General features: G+C 37.3%; 1 protein-coding gene and 2 long non-coding RNA genes across 5 annotated transcripts in view; 2 read left to right on the top strand and 1 right to left on the bottom strand.

The window, feature by feature from the left end:
- The window catches only part of LOC133526599 (alpha-tubulin N-acetyltransferase 1-like), a 77,342-nt gene extending 52,250 nt beyond the window's left edge, over positions 1-25,092 (top strand). The window contains exons 7-13 of one of the 3 annotated variants that reach the window (XM_061863291.1): positions 15,970-16,051; positions 18,317-18,354; positions 18,711-18,884; positions 20,555-20,722; positions 22,141-22,216; positions 22,729-22,778; positions 24,953-25,092. In XM_061863291.1, coding sequence (XP_061719275.1) covers positions 15,970-16,051; positions 18,317-18,354; positions 18,711-18,884; positions 20,555-20,722; positions 22,141-22,216; positions 22,729-22,778; positions 24,953-25,088 — 724 coding nt within the window. In that variant the 3' untranslated portion in view covers positions 25,089-25,092. The remainder of the gene's footprint in view (positions 1-15,969; positions 16,052-18,316; positions 18,355-18,710; positions 18,885-20,554; positions 20,723-22,140; positions 22,217-22,728; positions 22,779-24,952) is intronic. The other 2 variants (XM_061863295.1, XM_061863300.1) reach the window with 2 other exon arrangements.
- LOC133515903 (uncharacterized) lies at positions 5,101-7,999 on the bottom strand. Its single transcript, XR_009799141.1, has 2 exons — positions 6,896-7,999; positions 5,101-6,362 (listed from the first exon to the last, which is right to left on the bottom strand). It is a non-coding gene; the product is annotated as an uncharacterized LOC133515903 (long non-coding RNA).
- LOC133515961 (uncharacterized) lies at positions 10,713-11,630 on the top strand. The gene is made up of 2 exons (XR_009799157.1): positions 10,713-11,163; positions 11,452-11,630. It is a non-coding gene; the product is annotated as an uncharacterized LOC133515961 (long non-coding RNA).
- Positions 25,093-25,868: the final 776 nt, after the last annotated feature.

Raw genomic sequence — 25,868 nt, forward strand, 5'->3', positions numbered from 1 at the left:
TGTATTCCCTGATAAATATGACCTCGGTCTCTTTAAAGCAAGAGTGAATAGGCTACTACTGAACCAGTGAGCTCCATCTTAGGCCCTGTCTTCACTTTCCATCAGGTGTGACTAGAGCCAATCGCCGATCAGTTTTTAATAAAATATATATATATATATATATATATATTTTAACCATAGCTATCAGGCTCTGATTTTTTTGATTATTGTACAAAATTGGTGCGAAAACATGTCATACAAATTTCTAAATGCTCCTAATAAACTAATAATAATTAAAAATTCAAAATATACCAAAAGTAGGGGCATAGCTGTGGTTGATGTGGTTAATAATGTCACTATGAAGAGAGGAAAATGAGGACCAAGTTTGTAAAGCCTGACCAGTAATATATATGATCACGCGCCATATTGCGGAATTTCATTGCAACTAAATTTTACATACTAAACTGGACTCTCGCCCTATACATGAGAATAACAGCGCCCTCTTGACAATGATCATATTGACCGACCGGTTTGGCCTAGTGGGTAGTGACCCTGCCTACGAAGCTGATGGTCCAGGGTTCAAATCCTGGTAAGGGCATTTATTCGTGTGATGAGCATGGATATTTGTTCCTGAGTCATGGGTGTTTTCTATGTATTTAAGTATTTATAAATATTTATATATTATATATATCGTTGTCTAAGTACCCTCAACACAAGCCTTATTGAGCTTACTGTGGGACTTGGTCAATTTGTGTAATAATGTCCTATATATATTTTTTTTTTTATATATTTCTGGTCGGGCTTTATTAAAAGGTGATTTCGTACCACTTTCGTGTTAAACCAAAAAATAACAGTAGAAACTTATTAAAGGTGAATAAAGGTAAGTGTAGCCGGGTACGTTGCATTTTTTTTTAATTTAAATGGCGACGACAATCCTTGTAAAATTCTGGGCATTGACGGGGACATCTGACGCCGCAACGTTGTCTGTTTTCAGTACAAAAGTATTCAGACTCGAGCCGTGGATATTTTGGTGGTGGGCAAGCTGTGTATGTCTGTATATAAATGTGTAGTAATGTGTGCGTTTTTAGCATGTTTTACGAACGTGGACTTACCGATTTTAATGTTATAGGTTATCTTATATCGTTTTCATCGCGCTTGCTCGAAAACGATCGTATTACAGGCAGGTGTACTAAAGGACAAATGGCTATTTTATTCCAGCGAGAGTTACGGATTGTGAAAAAAAAGCTATAACTCCCTAGGAAGTTATAGCTTTTTTTTTTAATTATGTCACTTATTCATACAAACCAAGTAGCATAATGAGTTTTACTTTTAAAATACTGACATTTACCATTTAATATTTTTGTTTATGTTTAAAATTATTTTATTTGTGTAATTTAACAGCCGTTTAAACTATTTTTACATAATTTTCAATCGTGGCTGAATGCTGAATAGATCTATGCCTTCGATGCTTAACCTTTCAAGAAATTACATAATGACGGACGAATGTTTGATATGTCACCGTGTTTAAGAATTATTTCGCTTAAAATTTAGTTTTTTCTTCGCAAGTGTAATGAAAAACATTGTGTGTATCTCCGGGAGTAAATATATTGTAAACTCGGGTCTTTAATTACCGCCCTCCTGTCTAAAATTTGACTTACTCCCCTCGTTGCACAATGTACTATAATCTCTACACGGCGGAACGGAATAGCGATTAATTGAAGCTTTATCTTCACTAAAATAAACATCATCATAGAAATGCTAATGGATAATCAATACTTTATAATATAATAAATTAAGTCAATTATTCTTGAAAATATTTTAGTTGGTGATGTTAATGTAACGTGTGTCCCTAGCCATTGGACAAAGCCGAAATGTACATATGCATTAGGGTATTTAGAACCAGTGTACAAAGTATCATAACAGCCGGTGTAGCGGTTTCGAAGAAATTAACAAATTACCATTTTTTACTTTGGAGCAGCCTGTATGTGTTAGTAGCTCCTAAGGTAATAGGGAGCGTGCATGAACTGTAGGAGGCAGCACAGGAGCTGTCAGATTTTTGGCGCGAAGCGTAAATGTGAGGTTTATTGTTCCGATGTAGCCCACAAGATGGCAGAACCTACTATGCACAAGAAAACACTTGACGTGTAAATGTGCATGTTTATGGTTCCGATTCAGACCACAAGATGGCAGACCCTCCAACGCGCACGGTCCCAATATCCTCAAAGAATAGTATGGAACCTTCTTCGACCTTTTTGATTGTCTTTTTTATTTATGACACTAATTAGCTTCTGACCAAAGAGCATATAATCACTATTCTGACTTTTGAAAAATGTCATCATTATCAAATATTTCGAACAAATTGTGAAAAACACTGCCAAATATTATCAGTGTGTTTCTTTTTGTTGTCGATTATTGCAAATAACTTTTGTTCGGAATTTTTTTTTTTTTATCCTTCGTTCTAATTAAAAGAATATTAACGTCAGAGCATTCCTGAGAAGTAACCCTACGTGGGATTTCAGGGTTTGTCCAATGGCTAATGTCACCTGTATATTTCCGTTACTGATAATTGTGGTATCGAACTTATCAAAACATACTGCTTGATAAGAATATATAAAATTAAATTAAAATTGTAAAAAGGCATTGACATATATCTAAGAACGGGGCACTAAGAATGGTGCTAGTTGAGCGGTGGCACTCACGAATTGGAGCCGATCGTGCAATCTAACGCAACTAGTTGCGACCAATCGCGCGCGTCATGCTAACTCATCAATCCCGTTCATTGATGATTACGTACATCAATGATTTTGGCTGTCTGACTTTGACATTTTGTATGGGAGAGTAATTTTTTTTTTTTGCGATTTCGTGGCTGTCCCCACAGTAAAAGTTTCTCACTATGACCTATAAGTATATTCATCCCGTAAATTATTGCAGGTGACAAATCAAACATTCTGTATATCAAAAGAATTATTATAACAAAGCGTTGTAATTTAAATGGCTTAAATTAGAGATGCCACATAAAAAGAAAAGTGTAACAATAAATATAACCGTAAACCACTACATATATTTAATATTCCAAATGTATTCTTCGAAGGTTGTTAAATAAAGCCCGACCAGAAATATAAGATCATTGTCAAGAGGGCGCTGTTATTCTCATGTATAGGGTGACAGTTCAGTTTAGTATGAAAAATATAGTTCCAATGAAATTCCGCAATATGGCGCGTGATCAAATATTACTGGTCAGGCTTTACCAACCAAGGCCGTTTTTTAAGCTTTGGTTGATTACAAATAATTATATTTTTATCATAATTCGATTTGATAGACTCTTAACTACATAGACAAATTCTGAGCAACACAAATTAAATCTGAGCAAAAGTGTTTTGCTGGCGAACAATTTTCATAATTGTGACTCAAAATGTACGCATATTATATCGAATATTCAGCGCTTCGGCCGAGAGGGGCCAAATATCCGGTAATCAGCCAAAACCACTATTCGTGGCATCTCTTAGTTTAAATCAAACCATTGTACATACGTCTTAGCTTACTCCTAGCACTGTGTATGAGTTATATGACAAATTAAGTTTTAACACAAATTATAGCGATAATAACTTTCAATCTTAGATCTAAAACATAATCTTAAGATCTAAAATCATTTCTGTGTATATATTACTTTAGTTTAGGTGTAAATATTAAATTTGTGTACATAGAACGTTGTGTAAATAAGAATGGGTGAAAACACCGACAGGGGCTCGCCCCCCGTTGATAAAGAAGCGAAAGGTGGTTGCTTCGGACGTTAACACGAACTATAAAAATGTTTGTTAAACCTAATTACAAGCGACAATTCCCAGACAATCACAGTGCAAAGTGCGTTGTGTACGTAGAATCGCAGGAAAATGATAAATTAGGCAATAGGAATCCCATCGCTCTGACTAAACTATTCACGGACAATGTTAAAGGAATAGTCGGCGTGCATCTAGTGAACGCGCATAAAGTAGGCATCACTTTTAAAAAACCTGCACCTGCCAATAACTTTCTCAAAATGGTCATTTTTTGGGCAAACATAAGTTAAAAGCTTTTGTACCAGCACACCTTACAGAGACAACAGGCGTGATACGTTACGTACCTAAGGAGATGACTAATGAAGAGATCTATAAAAATATTACCTGTGACACGGAGGTGATCTCGGTCAAGAGATTCATGAGAAAAGTGGACGGCAAATTGGTACCCATAGATACGATTGCCGTTACTTTTGCGACCACGACCTTACCACAATACGCATACATGCAAATGTATAGATACCCGATAAGTATGTATATACCACCGCTGCTTCAATGCTACAAATGCTTGAAGCTTAATCACTCGGCAAGAGTTTGTCGAGGCGAACAAATGTGTTCATCTTGTTCCGGACAGCATTCATATAAGGAATGTTATGTAGAGGAAATCACATGTATAAATTGCAAAGGCAATCACTTGGCGATCTCCAGAGATTGTCCTGTAAAACAAAAGAAAATGGAGGGAAAAAAAGCTAAGTATGAAAACCTCGGCCGAAGTTTTGCCACTGTGGTGAGCAATACTGCACCGACAGTCCCTGTATCTCCTACTAATCCTAAAGTTTTTCCTAGCATAACCAAACCAAGTAATACCCTAAATATTGAGCAAATACTAAATGATGAGACTATAATTAATGCTTTAATAAAATCATTGGTTATGTTAGGGAATGACAGAAATGATACTCCTATTAACAATAAAAGAATCAAAGATATACTCAAAGCAAATTTATTAAACTAAATCATGGACACTTTTTTGCATTTAGCACAGTTTTAACATTCAAAGTTTGTTACATAAGAGGGCCCTATTAAATACATTTCTCAGAGCAGCAGATAGATATTTGGGGATCCCTTTCTTTCCCATATTCTTATTGTTCCGAATTTCGATAGTCAGAAATTGATATCCATATAATTAAAGAACATAAAGATCAATACTCATAATTTTTGCTAAGCATAACGTTTAATAGTTCGAACATTATCATTCTATAATATTAAATACTATAATCGCAAAAGTTATAAAATTGATTAGTATAACATTCTAAGGCCTATGCATTATTATTCAGAAATATTTTAAGGCATACATTTTAACGGACTAATGGTTATTATTCATATAGTTTTAATTACTAAAGTGAATTACACAAAACATGAACAAAAAATCATGTTTCCCCAGGTAGGTTCGTTAGTTACCTTGTGTCTCTCAGAGCGAAAATAGGAGTCCCGCGAAGCGGGGCTCCGTCGACTCGTTGGCGGCACGAAATGTATTAATAAGTTACATGAAATATAGGAAACAGAGGTAAAGTCAGTAAGCCAAACAAAAAATCATGTTTCCCCAGGTAGGTTCGTTAGTTACCTTGTGTCCCTCAGAGCGAAAATAGGAGTCCCGCGAAGCGGGGCTCCGTCGACTCGTTGGCGGCACGAAATGGATTAATAAGTTACATGAAATATAGGATATCAAGTGAATATCGATCATTATACCTTGCGAAAATAGACCTTACGACAATTATTATAAACAAGTTTATTACCTTCTACATTATGTAATGATATAGAATCTGAGCTTTGAATATTATGACCGACAAATATTATGACTAACAATAATGATGACCTGCAAAAATCAGATCTACAATTTATGTCGTTAAATTTTATGACTATTAACAATATGACTAATAAAAATTATGGTAGAAAACGTTATGTACTGAGAAAATCGGAACTAAAAATTTATGGGAACCAATAGAGACCCAGATATTTGTTTACTAAATGAAACATGGACTAAAAGTACAAGCACAATTCTCAACTTTGCCCCATACAACATAGTACATAAAATTTCGAAAAATGTTAAGAATGGAGTAGGTATACTTATTAAACAAAACTTACAATATAGTATCATAAATACAACTTTTTATGAATCCATTCAAAATATCTGTGTGGCTATAGAAACATCTATTGGTCAATTATACATTCTTTGTGTTTATTGTCCACCCAATGGTGCTCCCATTGATGGTTTGATGTTCGTAAAATGAAAAAGTTGTTGCTTGAAACCCCCAAGCTGTCTTATCATGGGCGATTTTAACGCTCATCACATATTATTTGGCTGTCAATCAAATAACAGTAGAGGTAATGGTTTATACAATATTATTGATGAATTTGATTTGTGTATTTTAAATGATGGTAGTCCAACAGTGCAATATCCAAATAGGAATCCATCTGCAATTGATATAACTCTTGTCAGTCCCACAATAGCTCCACTTTGTGAATGGCGAGTTCATGATGACCCGATGGGCAGTTACCACTATCCAACTCTGTTTGATCTAAATGTTAAGCCATCCATATATGAAGCCCGACCTGTGGAAGAAAAATATATTTATAATAGAGCCGACTGGTCCAAGTACTATAATTTATCAGAAACCTGTTTTTCTCATTTAGATGTTGATGATAATATAGAACCTCTTAATTTGTATAATAATTTTGTAAATATTTTATGACATTCGCTCAGAAACAGTTCCAAAACTAAGAGTCCAAACAATCCATGAAGGTCATGAGGAAACCATGTAAATATAAAGTGTGGAATTAAAAGGAGGAAAATCTCTTATGGCAGAACTATTGCAAAAGTGACCAGCTTTCAGGTTTAAATAATAGCTCCTAATCTCTCCGGTGGCGCTAGGTAGGCTCATGGATTACATGAACCATAGTGGTATAATAATATAGAGATGAAATGGATGTTAAAATGTGGTTTTAATTTTGTCGCATTGCGTATGTTCTGTCCCTCACGGGCGCACGCGTATAGCACATCTATATAAATACTAGGTCTATGACATTTTATTTCGGTGTATTGTGGCGCCGCCTATTTAATGTTTTTTGATGGACACTTTTCATACATAGAGATGATCCTCCTTTTATTCCACACTCCATACTTCCCGTCTTCTTTCGAGCTCATTTTTTAGTTTTTATTTCACTTTTACTGCTTTCACGGAAAAAACACGTCTCACTTTTTGGAGGGAAAACATACGCTATGACATGACAAACGTCAACCGACAAGGATGACAGCTTGCTTCGGTCAAGCGCGAGCGGACATCCCAGCTGGACCATAGAGAAAAACACGGTAACAATCGAGAGAGAGGTATGTTTTCTAGTATTTTAAGGGATATTACATATGCGTTCTTAATTATAGAGACGTTATGTGTTTGGCAATGTACATAATATCTATCTATCTATTGGAAGCGTGCAAAGCGGGTGGTGGGGGAAGCCGGAACGATCACAGCGCTTGATGTGGCCAAACATGGCAAAAAACCTACGTGCGTTTCTGTCAATTCCGATACTATTCCGCTATTTTGTTCACGTTTTTTGCTTAAAAATCATATTTACGATAAAAATAGGCCACGATAGCTGATAAATGGTAAACTGCAATAATACTGGACGAAACAGTAATAGTAAACTTTATATCTTTCCAACATAGAGCTAGAAATTAGGCTTTTATATCAAATAGTATTATTCTAGTCTTACCAACGTAACGGCTAAACATTTTATCTAGTCTATGTCAACGCAGAGTTTTGCTTGGATGTTAATAAAATAGTATGGCTATTACAGTGTACCAACATTAGGTCATTGTAATATTAGTTATGACAGTTACTGAAAGCCCGTCAGAAACATACTTTTAGCAGAGTAGGGACTGTGCGCGTTGGAGGGTCTGCCATCTTGTGGCCTGAATCGGAACCATACACATATACATTTACACGTCACGTGTTTTCTTGTGCTTAGTAGGTTCTGCCATCTTGTGGGCTACATCGGAACAATAAACATCACATTTACGCCTCGCGCCAAAAATCTGACGGCTTCTGTGCTGCCTCCTACAGTTCATGCACGCTCCCTGTTGTCTGTCGTGTCGTCTGTCACAACAAACCAGGGCTGCCAGATCGTATAATTCGATACGAATTTCGTATAATCGGACTGATTATCGTATCTATCATGTATAGGTAGTCGTTCGGTATTTCGGGAGTATAGGTAGTCGTTCGGAAATAACCATTCGGGTTCGGAAAGAACACGAATGGTTATTTCGCATTTCAGCACGGGATTAACAGAGATGGATTGCCAACTTGATCGTACGATACGGTGACGGTTTGAGTGGTTTCTCTCTTTAGACTCACCATTTCATCGGTTTGGTGTTCTATATGATGGGTGTTTGTTCATATGTGAGACTTGTTTTACTTTTTGTGCTGTGTTTCGGCGCTGCTTATTAAGTGATTTTAGTTACTACTTACTAAATACAAGTCGGTTTTAGAAGTAAGTATTAAAAAAGTCGGGTAAAATCGTTTTCGTATAATGCTATCTATGAGAGGGTTTCTCAGGGGTTGATGAAATAACAGAGACGTGTAGGTTTAGAATCAGTCTATTTGACCACTAACACAATAATCCGTACACTCACAGGTTAGTTCACACACCATTTAGGGATTTAAGCCCAATAATCAGTTATTCTACAGTTTTACATTAATTATTTTAACAAGTTTATCGAGAGCGCGAAAGAGTGTGTCGACCGACAAGACAGAACCCGCCGCCATGCTGTTGCGCGGGAGCGGCACGACATTACTACTCCTAACGTTAGAGTGAGATAGATGGCTTTCGCTCTACTCCGTGTAGCGCGCCGGGAGTTGTCCACGAGAGGCGCGCGCGGGTAATTTGAACGCGGTAGACGGTTGACCGTTGGTGTCATCTACGCGGTTTGCTATATGCTCCCCCTCTAGTCTTGGATAACGCCCCCGCTCCTGGACTAGTACCCTATCATTCCTATCAGTATTAGGTGGGCGTCCACGATTCCTCTTAGGAACAATAGGTCTTGGGGTATCGCCGTCGTTACCTCGGTAACGAGTAAGGTCCTGAGTGTTAGTAACCAACTAGGTAGTTTTCAGGTATAAAACTTTATTTAATGTTGAGAATTTAGTTAAGTTATGTAAATTATTTTGAATTCAGTCTATACGAGGGTGGATTGAAAAATTCGCGGCCTGAATATTAAAAACAAAACAGACGTTTTTTAATTTATTTTTATTTTTCTACATAGTCTCCGTCGAGTTGAATGCACTTGTTCCATCTGGATTCCAGAGCCATATATTACACCACTTTTGAAGAAGCTTTCCACGAGACCTTCAAAATAGGCATCCACCTCAGCGTGGACGTCGGCGTTGCTTGAAAATTTCATACCACCCATATGTTTTTTAAATTGGGGAACAGATGAAAGTCCGATGGTGCTAAATCGGGTGAATAGGGTGGGTGGGGCAATAATTCAAACCCACATTTGGCAATCTCCGCCATCGATTTTAGTGACGTGTAAACACGTGCATTGTCCTGGTGGAAGATAACTTTCTTTGTCAACATTCCAGATCTTTTTATCTTCAAAGCCTCGCGTAATCTGTGTAATAACTCGCAATAATAGTCAGAATTTATAGTTTTACCTCTCTGGAGATAGTCAACCATTATTATTCCCTTTGCATCCCAGAAAACAGATGCCATGACTTTATTGGCCGACAAAATTGCTTTGGCTTTTTTGGGAGGCGGAGATCCAGGACGAACCTACTGCTTCGATTGCTGTTTGGTCTCTGGTGTATAGTGGTGGACCCACGTCTCGTCCATAGTTACAAACCTGTCCAAAAAGTCTTGAGTATCGGCTTCATACAGGTCTAGACATTCACGTGAATTAGTACGGTGAGCGATTTTTTGTTCCACTGAAAGAAGCCTCGGGACCCATCTCGCCGACACCTTGGAAAAACCTAATTCGTTGACTATAATATTTTGAGTTCTTTCATAAGAGATGCCTAAGATGTCAGCTATTTCCCGCACCTTTAATCGCCGGTCTTTCATTATCATTTCGCATATAAATCATATAATTGCCACATTGTCCGTGTTAGTCACCGTTGTTGGCCTCCCGGGACGATGGTCATCTGCGATACTTTCTCGTCCACGCTTGAATTCAGCTGCCCATTTTTTCACCATCGTATATGATGGACAGGATTGCCCTAATGTACTTTGCATGTCATCATAAATTTGCTTCGGTGTCAATCCTTTTTTACGCAGGTATTTAATCAAAGCACGCTGCTCTAATTTCTCCATTTTCACGATATCTACCGACACGTAACTTTAAATTTTCCGTAAAATTGCTTTTAAATATAGACGCCAATTGAAATTTCGCGGGAAGACAGTTGAATAATGACAGTTCAAAATGTCGGCAGAAAAAAGAAAAAAGTTTTTTTTTAATTCGCCAGGTCGCGTATTTTTCAATCAACCCTCGTATCAATAATGATTAAAAAAAATAATAAATTATGATCGTATAGGAAGTAACTCAAGAAAATTGGAGCAATTGCTGTGACCATGTAAAAAAAATTGAAGACGATTATCGGAATAAAGGTTCTATAATCGAATTGGAGACTGAACGTTTTATAATCGAGGTTGGTAGTCCTGAAAGCGACACAACATCTGATGAAAATCAGAATAGGGTTGTTTCCAATTTTTTGAAACTTTTGTAATACGTTCTATATTAACCAAACGTTGCCCTAAAATTTAACTTTTACCCTAAAAACGGCTTTAAATATGTTAAATTAACAAAATATATTTTGACCCATGCTTTCGCGCCCAAAACGCTCTTTGAAAATTGTATGACGTCACAGTTTACGGCTTGACACAACTATGTACATACCAAAGAGTAAAGTAATTGACTAAGGGCCAGTTGCACCAAACCACCTGCTAACGTAAGCACAGTTCGCTAAATTTTAACGCTTACGTGGGGGTCTTAACGATTGCTAAATAAAATGCGTTGCACCAACTATAAAATAACAGAATGTCGGCGCTAATCGTGTGGCCATACTATGAACGCGTTCCTACCAAAAAATTTATGGTAGAATTATTTTTTCATATAGCAACCCAGTCATAAATGTCAAAGTTGTCAAATTTTTCAACAACGAGAAAACTTGTAGGCGCGAACTAGTTTCTTTTCAGGTTTTAAATCTAAATATTACACAATTTATGCCATGCCAATCTTGAATATATTTATGATTATATTAATGGCACATTAAATTAAAGTGAAACTGCTGACTACGATTGTTCAGTGTCCAAGTGCTTTCCAAGCTGCAATACCGAATTAAACAAGGAGCTGCATTGCCCGGTAAGTTATCTTATTCGTTTAATACGTATCCCTAACTACTTTCAGAGCCCTAAGCACAAGGAATTACCTACGCTACCTACAAATACTGACAGTTGGGGCAACATTTCCAATTACATATATTGTTGACACAATAATACATAACTGTTAGTTCTGTTAGTAGCAGATATTCAAGTTACTTTTGTACTTTAATTTAAACCTGCTTGATCTAAGCATTTTCTTTTTGCCAATGGTTGAAACGGATCACAATATATTTTTATGCACAATAATTTCATGTTACTTTCTTTTCAGGTTTGATATACACCATTTGATATGGAATACAAGATGAAAGTTACACACAAGTGAATCGATTCAAGAAATCAAAGAATCATACACTAGATTAACTGGAAAAACTTGTTGCGAAAAATAAAGTATTATAAATGATATCTGAATTTAATTTTTGATAATAAAATACATTTTTAGTTACCTTATCTTACTTTATTTTCTATCTTACACTAAATCCTTTTTAGGTAGTGACTAATGGAGGTAAAAGGTTATCCGGAGAGAAATCAGCAACTCATTGACATATAATATATTATTTCACAATTATATTTAAGTGCCTACTTATTATATTTTCTGTCATACTGGTGACTTCACTTGTTTATTCCAACTATTATTTATTTTTTTCTTTATTGGGGTGATCATGATATAAATCATTTATGAAACATGGATGGGCTGTTGAAAAACTGGTATGGGGAAAACAAATAAAATCAATCTGAGGGCCTTTTATTATGACTGATTTTAGAGCTATTTAGGTATGTTAGGTTTTAAATGATGATGAATAGGGATTGGTGGGTTAATATGTAGGTAGGGTATTGTCAGCAGTCAGTCGTGTGTATAATAAATGTGTAGTCAGGTTTAAAAATAATGGGTTTACACATTCTCTAAAGTATGTTGTAATGCTCTTTTGCAAATTAAGACCTATGGATTATATTTTTACTAATTAACTGTTATGTTATTTCCAATACATGGCTAGGGTTACATACAATTGTTACATTGTAATTTATTTATATGCGACTTCACTGTATGACTGGTTGAATACAAGTAAAATTCAGGTGACAGAAGGGAGGCCATATTATATTTTATCTAACCCAGGTATTGGCTGTTATATTTATAAATGTTATCCAGTATGAAAGGAAACAATTAAGATGGTCAGCTCTTTATCATTTGTCACCATGCCTGTCATGTTCTAACAAGTATGTATGTGCAAAAGTGACAGGCATAGTGACAAGTGGATAAAAATGGAACCATGCTGCCACCGCAGGTTATACCTATTAAACTACTCAGTTGTTCTCATGTATATTCGATATTTCCAGAAGAATTACTTTATTAGGCTCAGAGGCCACTATTGTCTAGACACAGTAAGAGATCCTTTGGCGTAGTATCAAGGTAAGTATGTCAGGGCATGCCGAGGCATCCCTCACACAAACAAATGCTAAGAACATCTGGCATTTCTAAGACACTGTGGTAAACCTGAAAATTCCAGAGGGATACCTTGACATTCACAAGCAGAGCTCAATGTGTAGGGATGCCTCGGCAATATGCTGAAGGACGCCCTGCCATGCCATGTCGCTAACGGGTGCGGGACCCTATAATAGGTATAATGTAATAATTGAAGATAAGAGATACCCAGGTAGCCCACACTCAAAATAAATGTAGATTTTTGGAGCTGTTAATTGTTAAATCTAATTGTAACTTTGTATTCTAATAAATATTAATTTAAATATAAATATCACCATAAATAAAACTGTTTTAGTTAATTACTTGCAAAGTTGTTGTTTCTAGGGTTAATGAATAAGATATGTTGTAAAAGCAAATAAAACACAAGCAAGTATGTATGAATTGAAGTATTATAATCAGTTTTACATTAGGTACACATTTTGCCCACTTATATATAACCTATTATGCCGACTGGTCTGGAATTGTCCAATACATTTTCTTCGCACTAAAATACTTGATTTCATATGTAGCATCTTGTTTTATGTGATTTTATAGTTATAAATATAGTTCACTTCTCTTCTGGGTTACGATTTTCAGAGGCCGACTTTGTATACTTATGTTTATAGTTGTCATCTCGCTGTTTTCGAATATCATAGTTAGTCCACTAATATTTCCAAGGGATATAACATTCTTATCTTGATTCCAATAAACAGAGAGCGTTTTAAATTGATTTTAATGACCAGTCTGTCGATAAATAGTGTTCATTACATGCCGTCGAGTTTCACTTTATGGGACGTATTTGTTAACCTGTGATAGCATCAATCTGGTCTTATCCTCAACTTAAACTCATTCTGCACTCGATTTCAATTTAAAACACACCTTTTCTTTGAATATCCGGAACAAATTAATGTATTTTATGAAACACAAGTAGTCTCGCAACTAAAATGACATTTAAAACCATTATGTCAACTATCACACGTTTTTGCGTTTAGATATTTCCACCTTTTTATTGTTATAAATATATTTTTAATAATCTACATTACTTTTTACTCAAATTATTTAATAATCAAACATAAATTCGTGAAATACGGACGATTTCCAAAAAGCGCCGCCATATTTATCGAACGACTTTGCTGTTAACCAGTGCTCTGCCACCGGTTAAGGGCAGCGTAACTTTTTAACGGACACATAGCGTGGTGCAACCCAAATATGCAGTTAGCATTCGCTAGCGCCATATTTACACATGATCAGTACATCAAATGGGCATGGTGCAACTGGCCCTAATTATATAGGTGCTATTCTCAGTGCAGAATTTGATACTCAAGCCGTAGATATTTAGGTGGTAGGCAAGCTGTGTATGCGTGCGTGTGAGTTTTTAACCAGCTAATAAAATATGTTTTCTTTAATAATGAGTTTTTATATATAATAAAGTATTTATTGTCCATTAGCATTTCTATGATGTTAATTTTTAGTGCAGATATCGAAGCTTCAATTAATTGCCCACCACCAAAATGGCTATGGCTTGAGTATTAAATTTTGTGCGAGAACAGACCTATTTACTTAATTTACTCTTTGGAACAGACAACGGGGGGCCTACCGCAAAAACCGAAAATCGTATATTGTGGGGATCTTTTTCTTTTACTCTTACTAAGACGTAATTAGAATGTCAGAGAAAAATGCCCGCAATGACGAACTTCGATTTTCGCGGTTATAGCCCAGTGTCAAACCGTGAGTTGTGACGTCATCAGAATCTTCAATGTCGTTTCGACTTCGGTCACGTGACGTGTGTTAAAAGATATTTTAAATTTTACAAAAATATGCTCATTAGAGGTCCACTAAAGGTAGTTTAACATGTTCTTATAATCCATAAGAATTTATTGGGATACTATTAAGCCCTAAGATTTGTAGATGGTTAACAACCCTATTCGTCAGAGTCAGAAAACGAAGAATATTTAGAATCAGATTTTGACGAATAGGTAAATAAAGAACCGAATTCTCTGTAAGCAATGTTTTAACATACGAGTATCAACATGAAGTCAATGCCCACTACCCCGACTATACATGACGTACGCACATTATTGCCATACGTAAGCTTTTGCAGCGACACTTATAAATAAACTGTTGTCAGGCTTTACATATATTAATTATATTATACAATAATAGTAACTTCGCCCACAGTATCCGATAAGAAACCATAATCAAGGTTTTGGATAAGTCCATAAAGCATCCGTAAATCCGTATACACTGGTGTCTTTAATTGTGTATAGTACTTGACAGTCTCTTTTAGGGTGAAGATGGCGCTCTCCGTCGAGAGACCAGCTCGAAATCCAAATTGAGCATCGTGAAAATGTAAATACTTATCTAGCTTTTTATTCAGAAAGTCATCAAGCATCTTCGCCGTCACTGTAGCCAGCGATGTGTCTATAGTTATTCCTTATGGACACTTCACCGGTTTTATTTTTAACACAGGGCACCACTCGCGTGCGCATGAGATCCGTGGGTAAATAACAATGCCGGATACAGAGGTTAAATAGCATAGCAAGATTTCGTGGGAGATGTACGCCAGCATGTTGGAGATGTTCGATGCTGAGCCCGTCATGCCCCGGCGACTTCCCGCGCTCATGTTTTTTATTACGTCCGGAACCTCATGAGTTGAGACATAAACCAGCGGCGAGTCACTGCTCCCTTGCTCAGCATCGAGCGACCCCACCCGCTGCGACGTACCCTGGATCCCAGTGCCAAGTGAAGCCTGTATTCTAAACTGTCGCGTAAAAAAAAATGCAATGTCACACGGATCACACTTATCTCTTCCACCCTCTTCCTACAAGTGTGGACATTTACATTTATTACAAATACTTAAGCGTTTCCCCTGTTTAAATCTACTCCAGATGTAGCGGGGGTGCATGCGGGGAGAGAAGGGAAACCAGATGCGTCGTAATGAATAGACTTATATTCAGCGTAGTACAACGATGACGAACACGACGCGTTCCCCAACCGGCAAGGAGTAAGAGGCCGGAACGGAAGCACGTTTATCAAAGACGATAACTAGCTATAACGCGTAGTTCCACCGGGGAAACAGGAGGCTATAGGTAGCAATAGTCATTGCCTAAGATTCGATACAAAATTATTTTCGGTCGGCGGACCTAACTAAATCAGGAAAAATCTTAACACCGCGATCTACGAATAGCGAGGAGCCGTATAAGCGACATCTTCCGGGACATTCGGTTACTACTGAACTTTTGTTTTAAATGTTGACTTATTTCTGGACCATCCCTGTACGATCCAAGCCGGAACTCTTTAGTTATCTCAAACGTGTTATCTGTTCCACAGTGAGTCCAGTTCCAGGCCGGTCTGGTTGCCGGTCGTGTTCAAAAGACCACCAGCTGGAGGGGGCGCCGCTCCGAAACCTACGGTAAGCGGGCCCAACGCGGGTAAACTAACAACAACCGTCAATAAATCTACGATTTTATTGTATTAAAGCAGCGAAAATGCAGTCATTAGTTAGGAAATTTATCGACTTTCAATTTAGAACATCGTTTTTAGGGTTCCGTAGCCAAATGGCAAAAAACGGAACCCTTATAGATTCGTCATGTCCGTCTGTCTGTCCGATTATGTCACAGCCACTTTTTTCCGATACTATAAGAGCTATACTGTTCAAACTTGGTAAGTAGATGTATTCTATGAACCGCATTAAGATTTTTACACAAAAATAGAAAAAAAAGAATAAATTTTGGGGGTTCCCCATACTTAGAACTGAAACTCAAAAAATCTTTTTTCATCAAACCCATACGTGTGAGGTATCTATGGATAGGTCTTCAAAAATGATATTTAGGTTTCTAACATCATTTTTTTCTAAACCGAATAGTTTGCGCGAGAGACACTTCCAAAGTGAAAAAAATTGTGTCCCCCCCCCCCCCCCGTAACTTCTAAAATAACAGAATGAAAAATCTACTTCCACCGAAAGTTGGTTTGAACGAGATCTAGTATGTATGTAGTTTTTTTTAATACGTTATAAAATAAAAAAATAAAAAATTTTTTTTCATCAATCCCATATGTGTGGGGTATCTATGGATAGGTCTTCAAAAATGATATTTAGGTTCCTAATATAATTTTTTTCTAAACTGAATAGTTTGCGCGAGAGACACTTCCAAAGTGAAAAAATGTGTCCCCCCCCCCTGTAACTTCTAAAATAACAGAATGAAAAATCTAAAAAAAATATATGATATACATTACCATGCAAACTTCCACCGAAAGTTGGTTTGAACGAGATCTAGTAAGTAGTTTTTTTTAATACGTCATAAATGGTACGGAACCCTTCATGGGCGAGTCCAACTCGCACTTGGCCGCTTTTTTTAAGGTTTTACTTAAAATCTTGACACAATCGAAGAAAAGCAAGGGGTCTGTAAAACTCGCTTTGCCCAGACTTGGGCCTAAAGTGGGTTAGTGCTTAGGTAAAAACGGATAGTTGTTGGGCAAAGCGGGTGTTTTTAAAATTAAACTTATCTTATAATTAAAGTAAATATATAATCACAGAATTGTTACATAAACAATGTACTATGATAATCACTGCCAAACGGTATCATAAAATGAGACTTAACGACATTGAATGTCCCAAACTACTACCTTTTGAAATGTTGATTTCTTTTAGGTTTCGGCGCGAATCTTTAACAATTTTAAGTTACTTTATTGTATTTTACCTACTTATATTATTAATAACAGTCGTATTGTCAACATTTCGACATATTTTAGAGATCTTACAATTAATATAAATGTGTTGCTACATTACATATAAACTTAGTAAGTGGGTGGCTACCCACTTTGCCTAAAATCACTTATAATGATTGACAAGATATAACTTTGAAATATGAGCAGAGTAGTAAATGCATTCAATTCCATCTAAATGATAAATCTAGCTAAAATCATACAGTTAAACTGTTAACTAGTATTCTGCTAGGATATCTGACTTAATCATCAGACAGCACTTACCTTGATTTTTTTAACAAAAACACCATAAAATTTGAACGGCATACAGCCAGGCGTCCTCTGAATAGCGCGAATTGCTGAGACCTAATTGAAACTCGTCGGTGGTCGGTGTCTTAGGGTGCATGCTTACATTCACAGTACTGTTACATACACACCCTCAGCTAGCTCGGCTAACTTAGTTACTTTTGTGTGGAAAATTTATTGTTCGTATTAAGTAGGTGTTTTGTTAATTAATATCATATTTATATTTATATTAAGGTCTTATTCTGAATCTTAACTTAAATAATGCATGCTGTGATTGCCTTTAAGTGGGGGATCAATTATAAATGTGCTCTTTTAGTATGTAAATTATAGTTTGGTGATCCTAATAAACAAATATATAAATAAATATATAAATAGGTATATACAACGATGTATAGGCGACTACCCGCTTTAGGCGGCCTACCCCTTTTGGCCTGGTTACACTACATAGTCCATCTCCAATGTAAGTCCTACATGTGATAATAAGTCTATGGTGCTTTTACACAAAGCCAATATATAGGTCATAATGAGCTGTGTTTAGTGCGAATTCATAAATTTGCTATTACGCGGGTCCACACTGAATGAGCCGCCTCGCGAGGTTGCGCTCAGTAGCAAATTTATGAACTAGCACTAATTGCTTATAATAATATTACGTTATCAATTAAAATTTCAGGGCATTGTCCGGCCGGTCATTGTGGAGTCAGACATGGGGTATGTATCTACATATCTTACAGTATGTGTCCCATCATGGGGCTTTAAATGCAGGGCTTGATTCTACTCGCTAAATCAAGCTACTTTTATTATTACTATTATCGAGCCCTGCATTCAAAGTCCCATGATGGGAGACAGCCAGATATTTTTTGGCCACCTTGTATAATCATAGACCAAAGATACAATTATTATATAACATGTATAAAGCCTAAAAAAAGGCCTCGTAATGACAGTGTGGACATGAGGATAAAAACGTTTTATTTAAAATATAATGCTAGAGGGATGAGATATCATTTATCATTTGACAGGGAATGTTCCATTGACGGTTTTCCTAACCTTCTTTACCCTCCGTACAGATTTGAAGGCACTCTTCAAAATATCCCAACCCCAGAGCCTACACTGGAGGTAGCGGCTCCAACCCTGCAGGAGTCCCCGACAATACAGATCGCACCGGCAGTGTTCGTCACGATGCCGCGGTCAGGCTCGGTATCCCCGAGTCGCGCCCTCGAAACTGACGACCAAAAGTACTTGTATGTTAAATTTTAGAATAGAATAGAATAGAAAATAGGATAGAAATATTTATTTGCCAGAATATGTTACAATTAGGTCTTAAAACAGTTTTAGTATCAGTATTCAGTCGACATAAAGCCAACATGCAAAATGTTTGTAATTTACATTTACTACTAGAGTACATCAGGTACATGCATAAAATTTTAATAATCCTAATAAAAACAATGACATAATGTAAATAAAAACAAATGAGATTAAATAGAAATACTAAGCTAAACTAAAATAGATTGGTAGGTATGTCAAATGTCATAAACAGATAATGAAAAATTAAAAATTACAATTTGAAATTTAAATAGTCCTTAACAGTATAAAAGCAATTGTCTTGTAGCCATTTAGTCAGTTTTATCCTAAATTCATTTCCACGCAACATTCTCAATTCATGAGGGAGCTTATTATACAAAATAATACACATGCTATACGCATTTTTCCTATAGATATCGCATTTACATGCTGGCTGGTATATCATATTTTTATACTGGGCTCGTAGCTCTCCTGCAAACATGTCTTCTCGCTTTTTAAAATATCCTGGGTGGCTTTTAGTAAATAGGCATGCATTTAAAATGTACATACAGGCTAAGGGGAGAATTTTAAACTTTTGGAATAGAGGTCTGCAACTATCGTCAAATCTAACCCCACCTAATTCACGCAAACATTTTTTCTGAATTATAAATGCCCTCTGAACGTCAACAGAATTGCCCCAGAGTAAGAGTCCGTAATTGAGAGTGGACGACACATACCCATGATAAGCAGTTAACGCGGCCCGAATAGAAATTGAATTTCTTAGACTTCTTAAGGCAAAAACAAACCTCGATAGCTTGGAACATACCAGGTCAACATGATCTTTCCAATTTAAATGTTGATCGATAATTAAACCTAAGAATTTAGAAGTTTGAGTTTCTTCGATAGGAGTATTATTAAGATTAACATTTATATGTACTAGATTTGAGTTATATGAATGAAATTGTAGTTATGAAGTCTTGTTTATATTAATTTTAAGGTCATTATTTTCTATCCATGTGTTAACGTCGGTCAGTGCATTATTTACGCTCGACTCATACATGGTTTTGTCAGTTTCTTTTATTATTAATGTTGTGTCGTCTGCGAAAAGTATACACCTTTGCGATGTTGCTTGCGGAAGATCAATGATGTATAGCAAGAACAATAAAGGGCCTAAATTACTCCCTTGTGGTACCCCTGACCCATTGACACGCCCTTGAGAACTGAACTTCTCCCTTACAAGTTTGTTATCCTTAGTAACCGTTCTTAAAATTTCAGTACATTGGATTCGGTTGGCTAAGTAACTTCTTATCCAATCAAGGGCATTACCCCTAATGCCATAGCCATTTGGAAAGGAGCTTCGAGTGGTTAACACAGTCAAAAGCTTTACTCATGTCAAGAAATATTGATGCCACTGCACTGGTAGTTTGTTTGTTTACCACAATAAGCTGTGATACAATTATTATATAACATGTATAAAGCCTAAAAATAGGCCTCGTAATGACAGTGTGGACATGAGGATAAAAACGTTTTATTAGTTAAAATATAATGCTAGAGGGATGAGATATCATTTATCATTTGACAGGGAATGGTCCATTGACGGTTTTCCTAACCTTCTTTACCCTCCGTACAGATCTGAAGGCACTCTTCAAAATATCTCAACCCCAGAGCCTACACTGGAGGTACCGGCTCCAACCCTGCAGGAGTCCCCGACAATACAGATCGCACCGGCAGTGTTCGTAACGATGCCGCGGTCAGGCTCGGTATCCCCGAGTCGCGCCCTCGAAACTGACGACCAAAGGTACTTGTATGTTAAATTTTACCACAATAAGCTGTGGTAAATTACCTTGGGTGTTTTAATGTATGTCCAATTTATAATGATCAGATCAGTTCGTCTACATACAGACAGAAAAGCTTAGGTGAGGTTAGCGTCCCCCCCCCCCCCCCTTCCTCACTCCGCATTCCAGTCTGTATGTGTCGGACAGCGCTCCCGCCCACCTTACACAATTCTTCTGCCGCTCGTACCAGTGAGGGAACTAGTCAACCAGCTCTTTAGGCATGCCAGTGGCCCGTAACTTCGCCCACAGTATCCGATAGGAAACCATATCGAAGGCTTTGGATAAGTTCATAAAGCATCCGTACACTTGGTGTCTTTCATTGTGTATAGTACAGTCAGCGTCAAATACTTTGTAGCAACCAAAGTAGCCAAATAGTTCGGTACACCATGTATTTAGTATGGTGTACCGAACTATTTGGTCACTTTGACTGCTACAAAGTATTTGACGCTGACTGTACGTGACGGTCTCTTTTAGGGTAAAGATGGCGCTCTCCGTCGAGAGACCAGCTCGAAATCCAAATTGAGCATCATGAAAATGTAAATGCTTATCTAGCTTTTTATTCAGAAAGTCATCAAACATCTTAGCCGTCACTGTAGCCAGCGATATGGGTCTACAGTTATTCCTTACGTTTTATTTTTAACAATGGGCACCACTCGCGCGCACGTGAGATCCGCAGGTAAATAACAATGCCGGATACAGAAGTTAAATAGCATACTAAGATCTCGTGGGAGATGCACGCCAGCATGTAGGAGATGCTCGAAGCTGAGCCCGTCGTGCCCCGGCGACTTCCCGCGCTTTATGATTTTTATTACCGTAAAACCACCCAACTATAGTCCAAAGCTCCCAACTATGGTCCACAAATAAACTCAATTTTTCTCGTTCAGGTGTGTATTTTACTATATTTTTGTAGTTGTAAGGCAAATTTTGTTTATAAATGGAAGGTAAAACTAGGAGTAAACCACAAGGAACATTGGTATAGATACTTAATTTCCTTTTGAACTTGTGGACCATAGTTGCAGTATTGGACTATAGTTGGGTGGTTTTACGGTACATCAGCAACTTCACGAGTTGAGGCATAAACCAGCGGTGAGTCACTGCTCCCTTGCTCAGCATCGAGCAACCCTACCCGCTGCGACACACGTCCCGAAGCCTGTATTCTAAACTGGCGCTTAAAAAGATTACCAATGTCACACTTATCCCTTCCACCTTCTACCTACAAGTGTGGACATTTACATTTATTACAAATACCTAAACATTATTCCCTGTCTAAATCTTTTGTTATACAAAATAAGATTTTAAATGTTGACTTATTTCTACCACCCTGTACGATCCAAGCCGGAACTCTGTAGTTATCTCAAACTCTGTTCTGTCTGTTCCACAGCAATGCGCTGGTCGTGGTCGTACAATCACCAGCGGGACAGTACGGCGCTCCGCGACCGTCATCCTCCACCGGCAATGTAAGTCCTACATGTGATAATAAATTTTATGGTGCTTATACTAATTTTGACGACCGGTCTGGCCTAGTGGGTAGTGACCCTGCCTACGAAGCTGATGGTCCCGGGTTCAAATCCTGGTAAGGGCATGTATTCGTGTGATGAGCATGGATATTTGTTCCTGAGTCATGGGTGTTTTCTATGTATTTAAGTATTTATAAATATTTATATAAAATCGCGAAAAAAAAATTTGCTCTTCCATAGAAAATGTCAATTTCTATCGGGGTTCATCCCATACTAAAAGTTGCCCTGTATGACCTATATATTCACACCGTAAATTATTGCAGATGACTAAATAAATAGCCTGTATTGTATATTAAATATATGAAAATCTAAGGGCCTGTTGTTATTCTTTGATTACTGTTTAGTGCGCATTCATACATTTGCTGTTAGGTCCACACAGAATCAGCCGCCTCGCGAGTTTGCGCTCAGTAGCAATTTTATGAACTTGCACTAATTGCAAATTAAAATTATAGGTCAGCAACGGGGGGGCTGCGGAAGGGTTGCCGGTGGACGCGAACAATGGGTATGTGTCTATCTTACAGTATGGGGCTTTAAATGCAGGGTTTGATTGTACTCGCTAAATTAAGCTACTTTTATTATGCGACCCGAAAGTACTCATCTTTAGGCTTTTTCTTAAATTTTGGTCAGATGTCGATGTTTTCTATAGAATAGCTTTTTTTCTCTATTCCGGGGTTGCTCTCATAATAAAAGTAGCTCTGTGTAGCGAGTAGAATCGAGCAGGGCTTTTCGATTCAAAGCCCCATGATGGCAGACAGCCTGCATATTAATGCTAATTATAACTTTTCATTGTGTGCACGCGGTTTTTACTAAAGCTGTTCATATTTAGTCTATATACACGGTGAGCCTTAATAACCCGAAAGATTTAAACCACGTATTTTTGAAGACAGTACGAGTAAATAATGCTATATCTACATGGATCCAATTATGTGTCTTAATTAAAATACTATTTCAGTACAAGTTATATCATATTAATTGATCGCTTCTTTGTAAACAAACCTTTACTTCAGAGAGTGAGCGAGTTTAATTGAGTCTCAGTTCAGAAACAAGGAGCGAGCATGACACTTCACGAATCACTCCGATATCATACGATGCACTTCGAATGTAGTGACTTGTGTGCCATGACAAAGAAGTGTCACGTCAAGCATGATGTTTACGTTGATAACATAGGGCCCGTGCGCGTTGGAGGGTCTGCCATCTTGTGGTCTGAATCGGAACCATAAACAGGCACATTTACACGTCAAGTTTTTTCTTGTGCATAGTAGGTTCTGCCATCTTGTGGGCTACATCGGAACAAAAAACATCACATTTACGCCTCGCGCCAAAAATCTGACGGCTCCTGTGCTGCCTCCTATAGTTCATGCACGCTCCCTATAGGTTGATAATACTTATTTCTATTTATTGGCACCACAATAAATTCTTAGTAATAATTCTTCTCTAGTGTTCACGGGTGTTGCGTACACCTTATCTTTTAGAGTTTTCCGTAGAAAGAAATCCAACGGGGTTAAGTCGGGTGACCGAGCGGGCCAGGCTAGGACGTTGCTTCCACGACCAATCCACCGTGAGAGTCAGAATGGCGGGTGTACCTAAATAAAATTAAATGAAAACCATACCATATTTTTGTACCTGATTTGTACTATTTGGTACCTCCTTTAAAAAAAATTGTACCTCACGGTACTTAAAGTTATCACCAAAAAAACAGTACACCCGCCATCCTGACAGTCAGAATTGCGGGTGTACTTTATTACGCTATATTCCCGTGGTTATTGGTAAATTCTACAGCCAAATTTTTGTACCTTCATATCTTATACCTTTAAACGAGCAATTCTTGTATTCACAAAACCAAAACGAATACAGTTTTAAACTAAGTGCATTGCTGCCAACTTACAAAATATTCATTTGGTTGCATAGTAAAAATAATTACTTCATAAGTCAGAAACACGCATGTGACACCCGTAATATAGCAACACCCATAGACTACGAAGACCGCTTAGCGTTGCTTCTTAGTCCCGTAGGCTACGGTGGCCAAAATTGAGAAAAAACTGTCCAAAAATTTAATTTAGCAAGTACCAGGGCCTCATGAGTTACGAGGAGGTGTCGCTGACCGGCCGGCCGCGGCCCGGGGCGGGCCGGGCGCGTAACAAGGTATGCTCGCGCGTCTTGGCTATATACTTTTGCTTTGTTTACCTAAATTAAGATTTATTTTTGTTGACTCGTAGGAAAAATATTGTATGCAACGTTGTATAAGTAGGTCAAAAAATGCTCGTGGCGTATTCCTTTACAATGTTCGCCTACGCCTTCGGCTCCGGCTCACATTGTAACTCGCGCCACTCGCCTTTTTTGACCCTTCTTATATAACTGTTGCATAAAATACTATAATATCTCTTATGGCTTTTTGGACTATACGTTATATAACTTTATATACTCTAAATAGGCTCTAAAATCGTTGGTTTAAATTTTTCGGGTTAATAAAGTTCGCTGTGTATAATCATAGACCGAAGATACATTCATATTCATTATATAACATGTGTAAAGCCTAAAAAAGGCCTCGTATTGACAGCGTGGACATGACGATAAAAACATTTTAGTTAAAATATAATAGAGGATGAGATATCATTTATCATTGGGCAGGGAATGTTCCATTGACGGTTTTCCTAACGTTTTTTACCCTCCGTACAGATCTGAAGACAATCCTCAAAATATATCGGCTTTATCTCTGCGGGCTCCGGCAGGTTCCACAGCGCGTCGGAGGCAGTCTCAACTCAACGCTCAAGGGTACTATGATATTATATTTTACCACAAAAAGCTGTGGTAAATTACTTTGGGTGTTTTCATTTATGATCAATCCTTTTTACTTAGTGCGTTTTAGATGGCGGACTTTGGACGCAAATTACTTGTATTTAAGGGGAGGGTCTGTGAGACATCAATCTGTTCATTTTGTATAACTCTTTAATTAGCATGTGACGTTTTTTACTTATTGGAAATTAGTTTTTTAAATTTGGGTTTGGAAAAAAAAATTTTTTTTAAATTTTATGACTTGTTAAGAAAAAACTACTTAAGAACGAGATCTAGCGTTCAAACCAATTTTCGGTGGATGATTGCATGGTAATGTACATCATATATTTTTTTTAGGTTTACGCTTATTTTAGAAATTACGGGGGGGGGGGGGGGGACACATTATACCACTTTGGAAGTGTCTCTCGCGCAAACTATTCAGTTTAGAAAAAAATGATATTAGAAACCTCAATATCATTTTTGACCGAAGCGTAGCGTTAGGTCTACGTTTTGACTCGCGCGATTGCTTTCGTATGTCCGGATGTTCTCCTCTACAGGTCGCAATTTTCAACCGATTCGCGTGAAATTTTGCGACCATATTCTATGATTAAATACAAAATATTTTTGTCGATCCAGTTTTTGGAAATTTTTCAAAATGGCGGAGTCATGGTACTTCGCGCCTAAACAAATAGCCGTATCGATATAATAAGAGTTTCCTACTTGTGAGACATGGTTACAGAGTGATTTGAACAATTCAGATATTTTAGAAGGCTAGTTTAGGGGGTATTTAGATATAAAGGTTTTACTCGAGAATAAGTAG

This window comes from Cydia pomonella, chromosome 1 (genome assembly GCF_033807575.1).
Source record: "Cydia pomonella isolate Wapato2018A chromosome 1, ilCydPomo1, whole genome shotgun sequence".
Classification (NCBI taxonomy): Eukaryota; Metazoa; Arthropoda; class Insecta; order Lepidoptera; family Tortricidae; genus Cydia; species Cydia pomonella.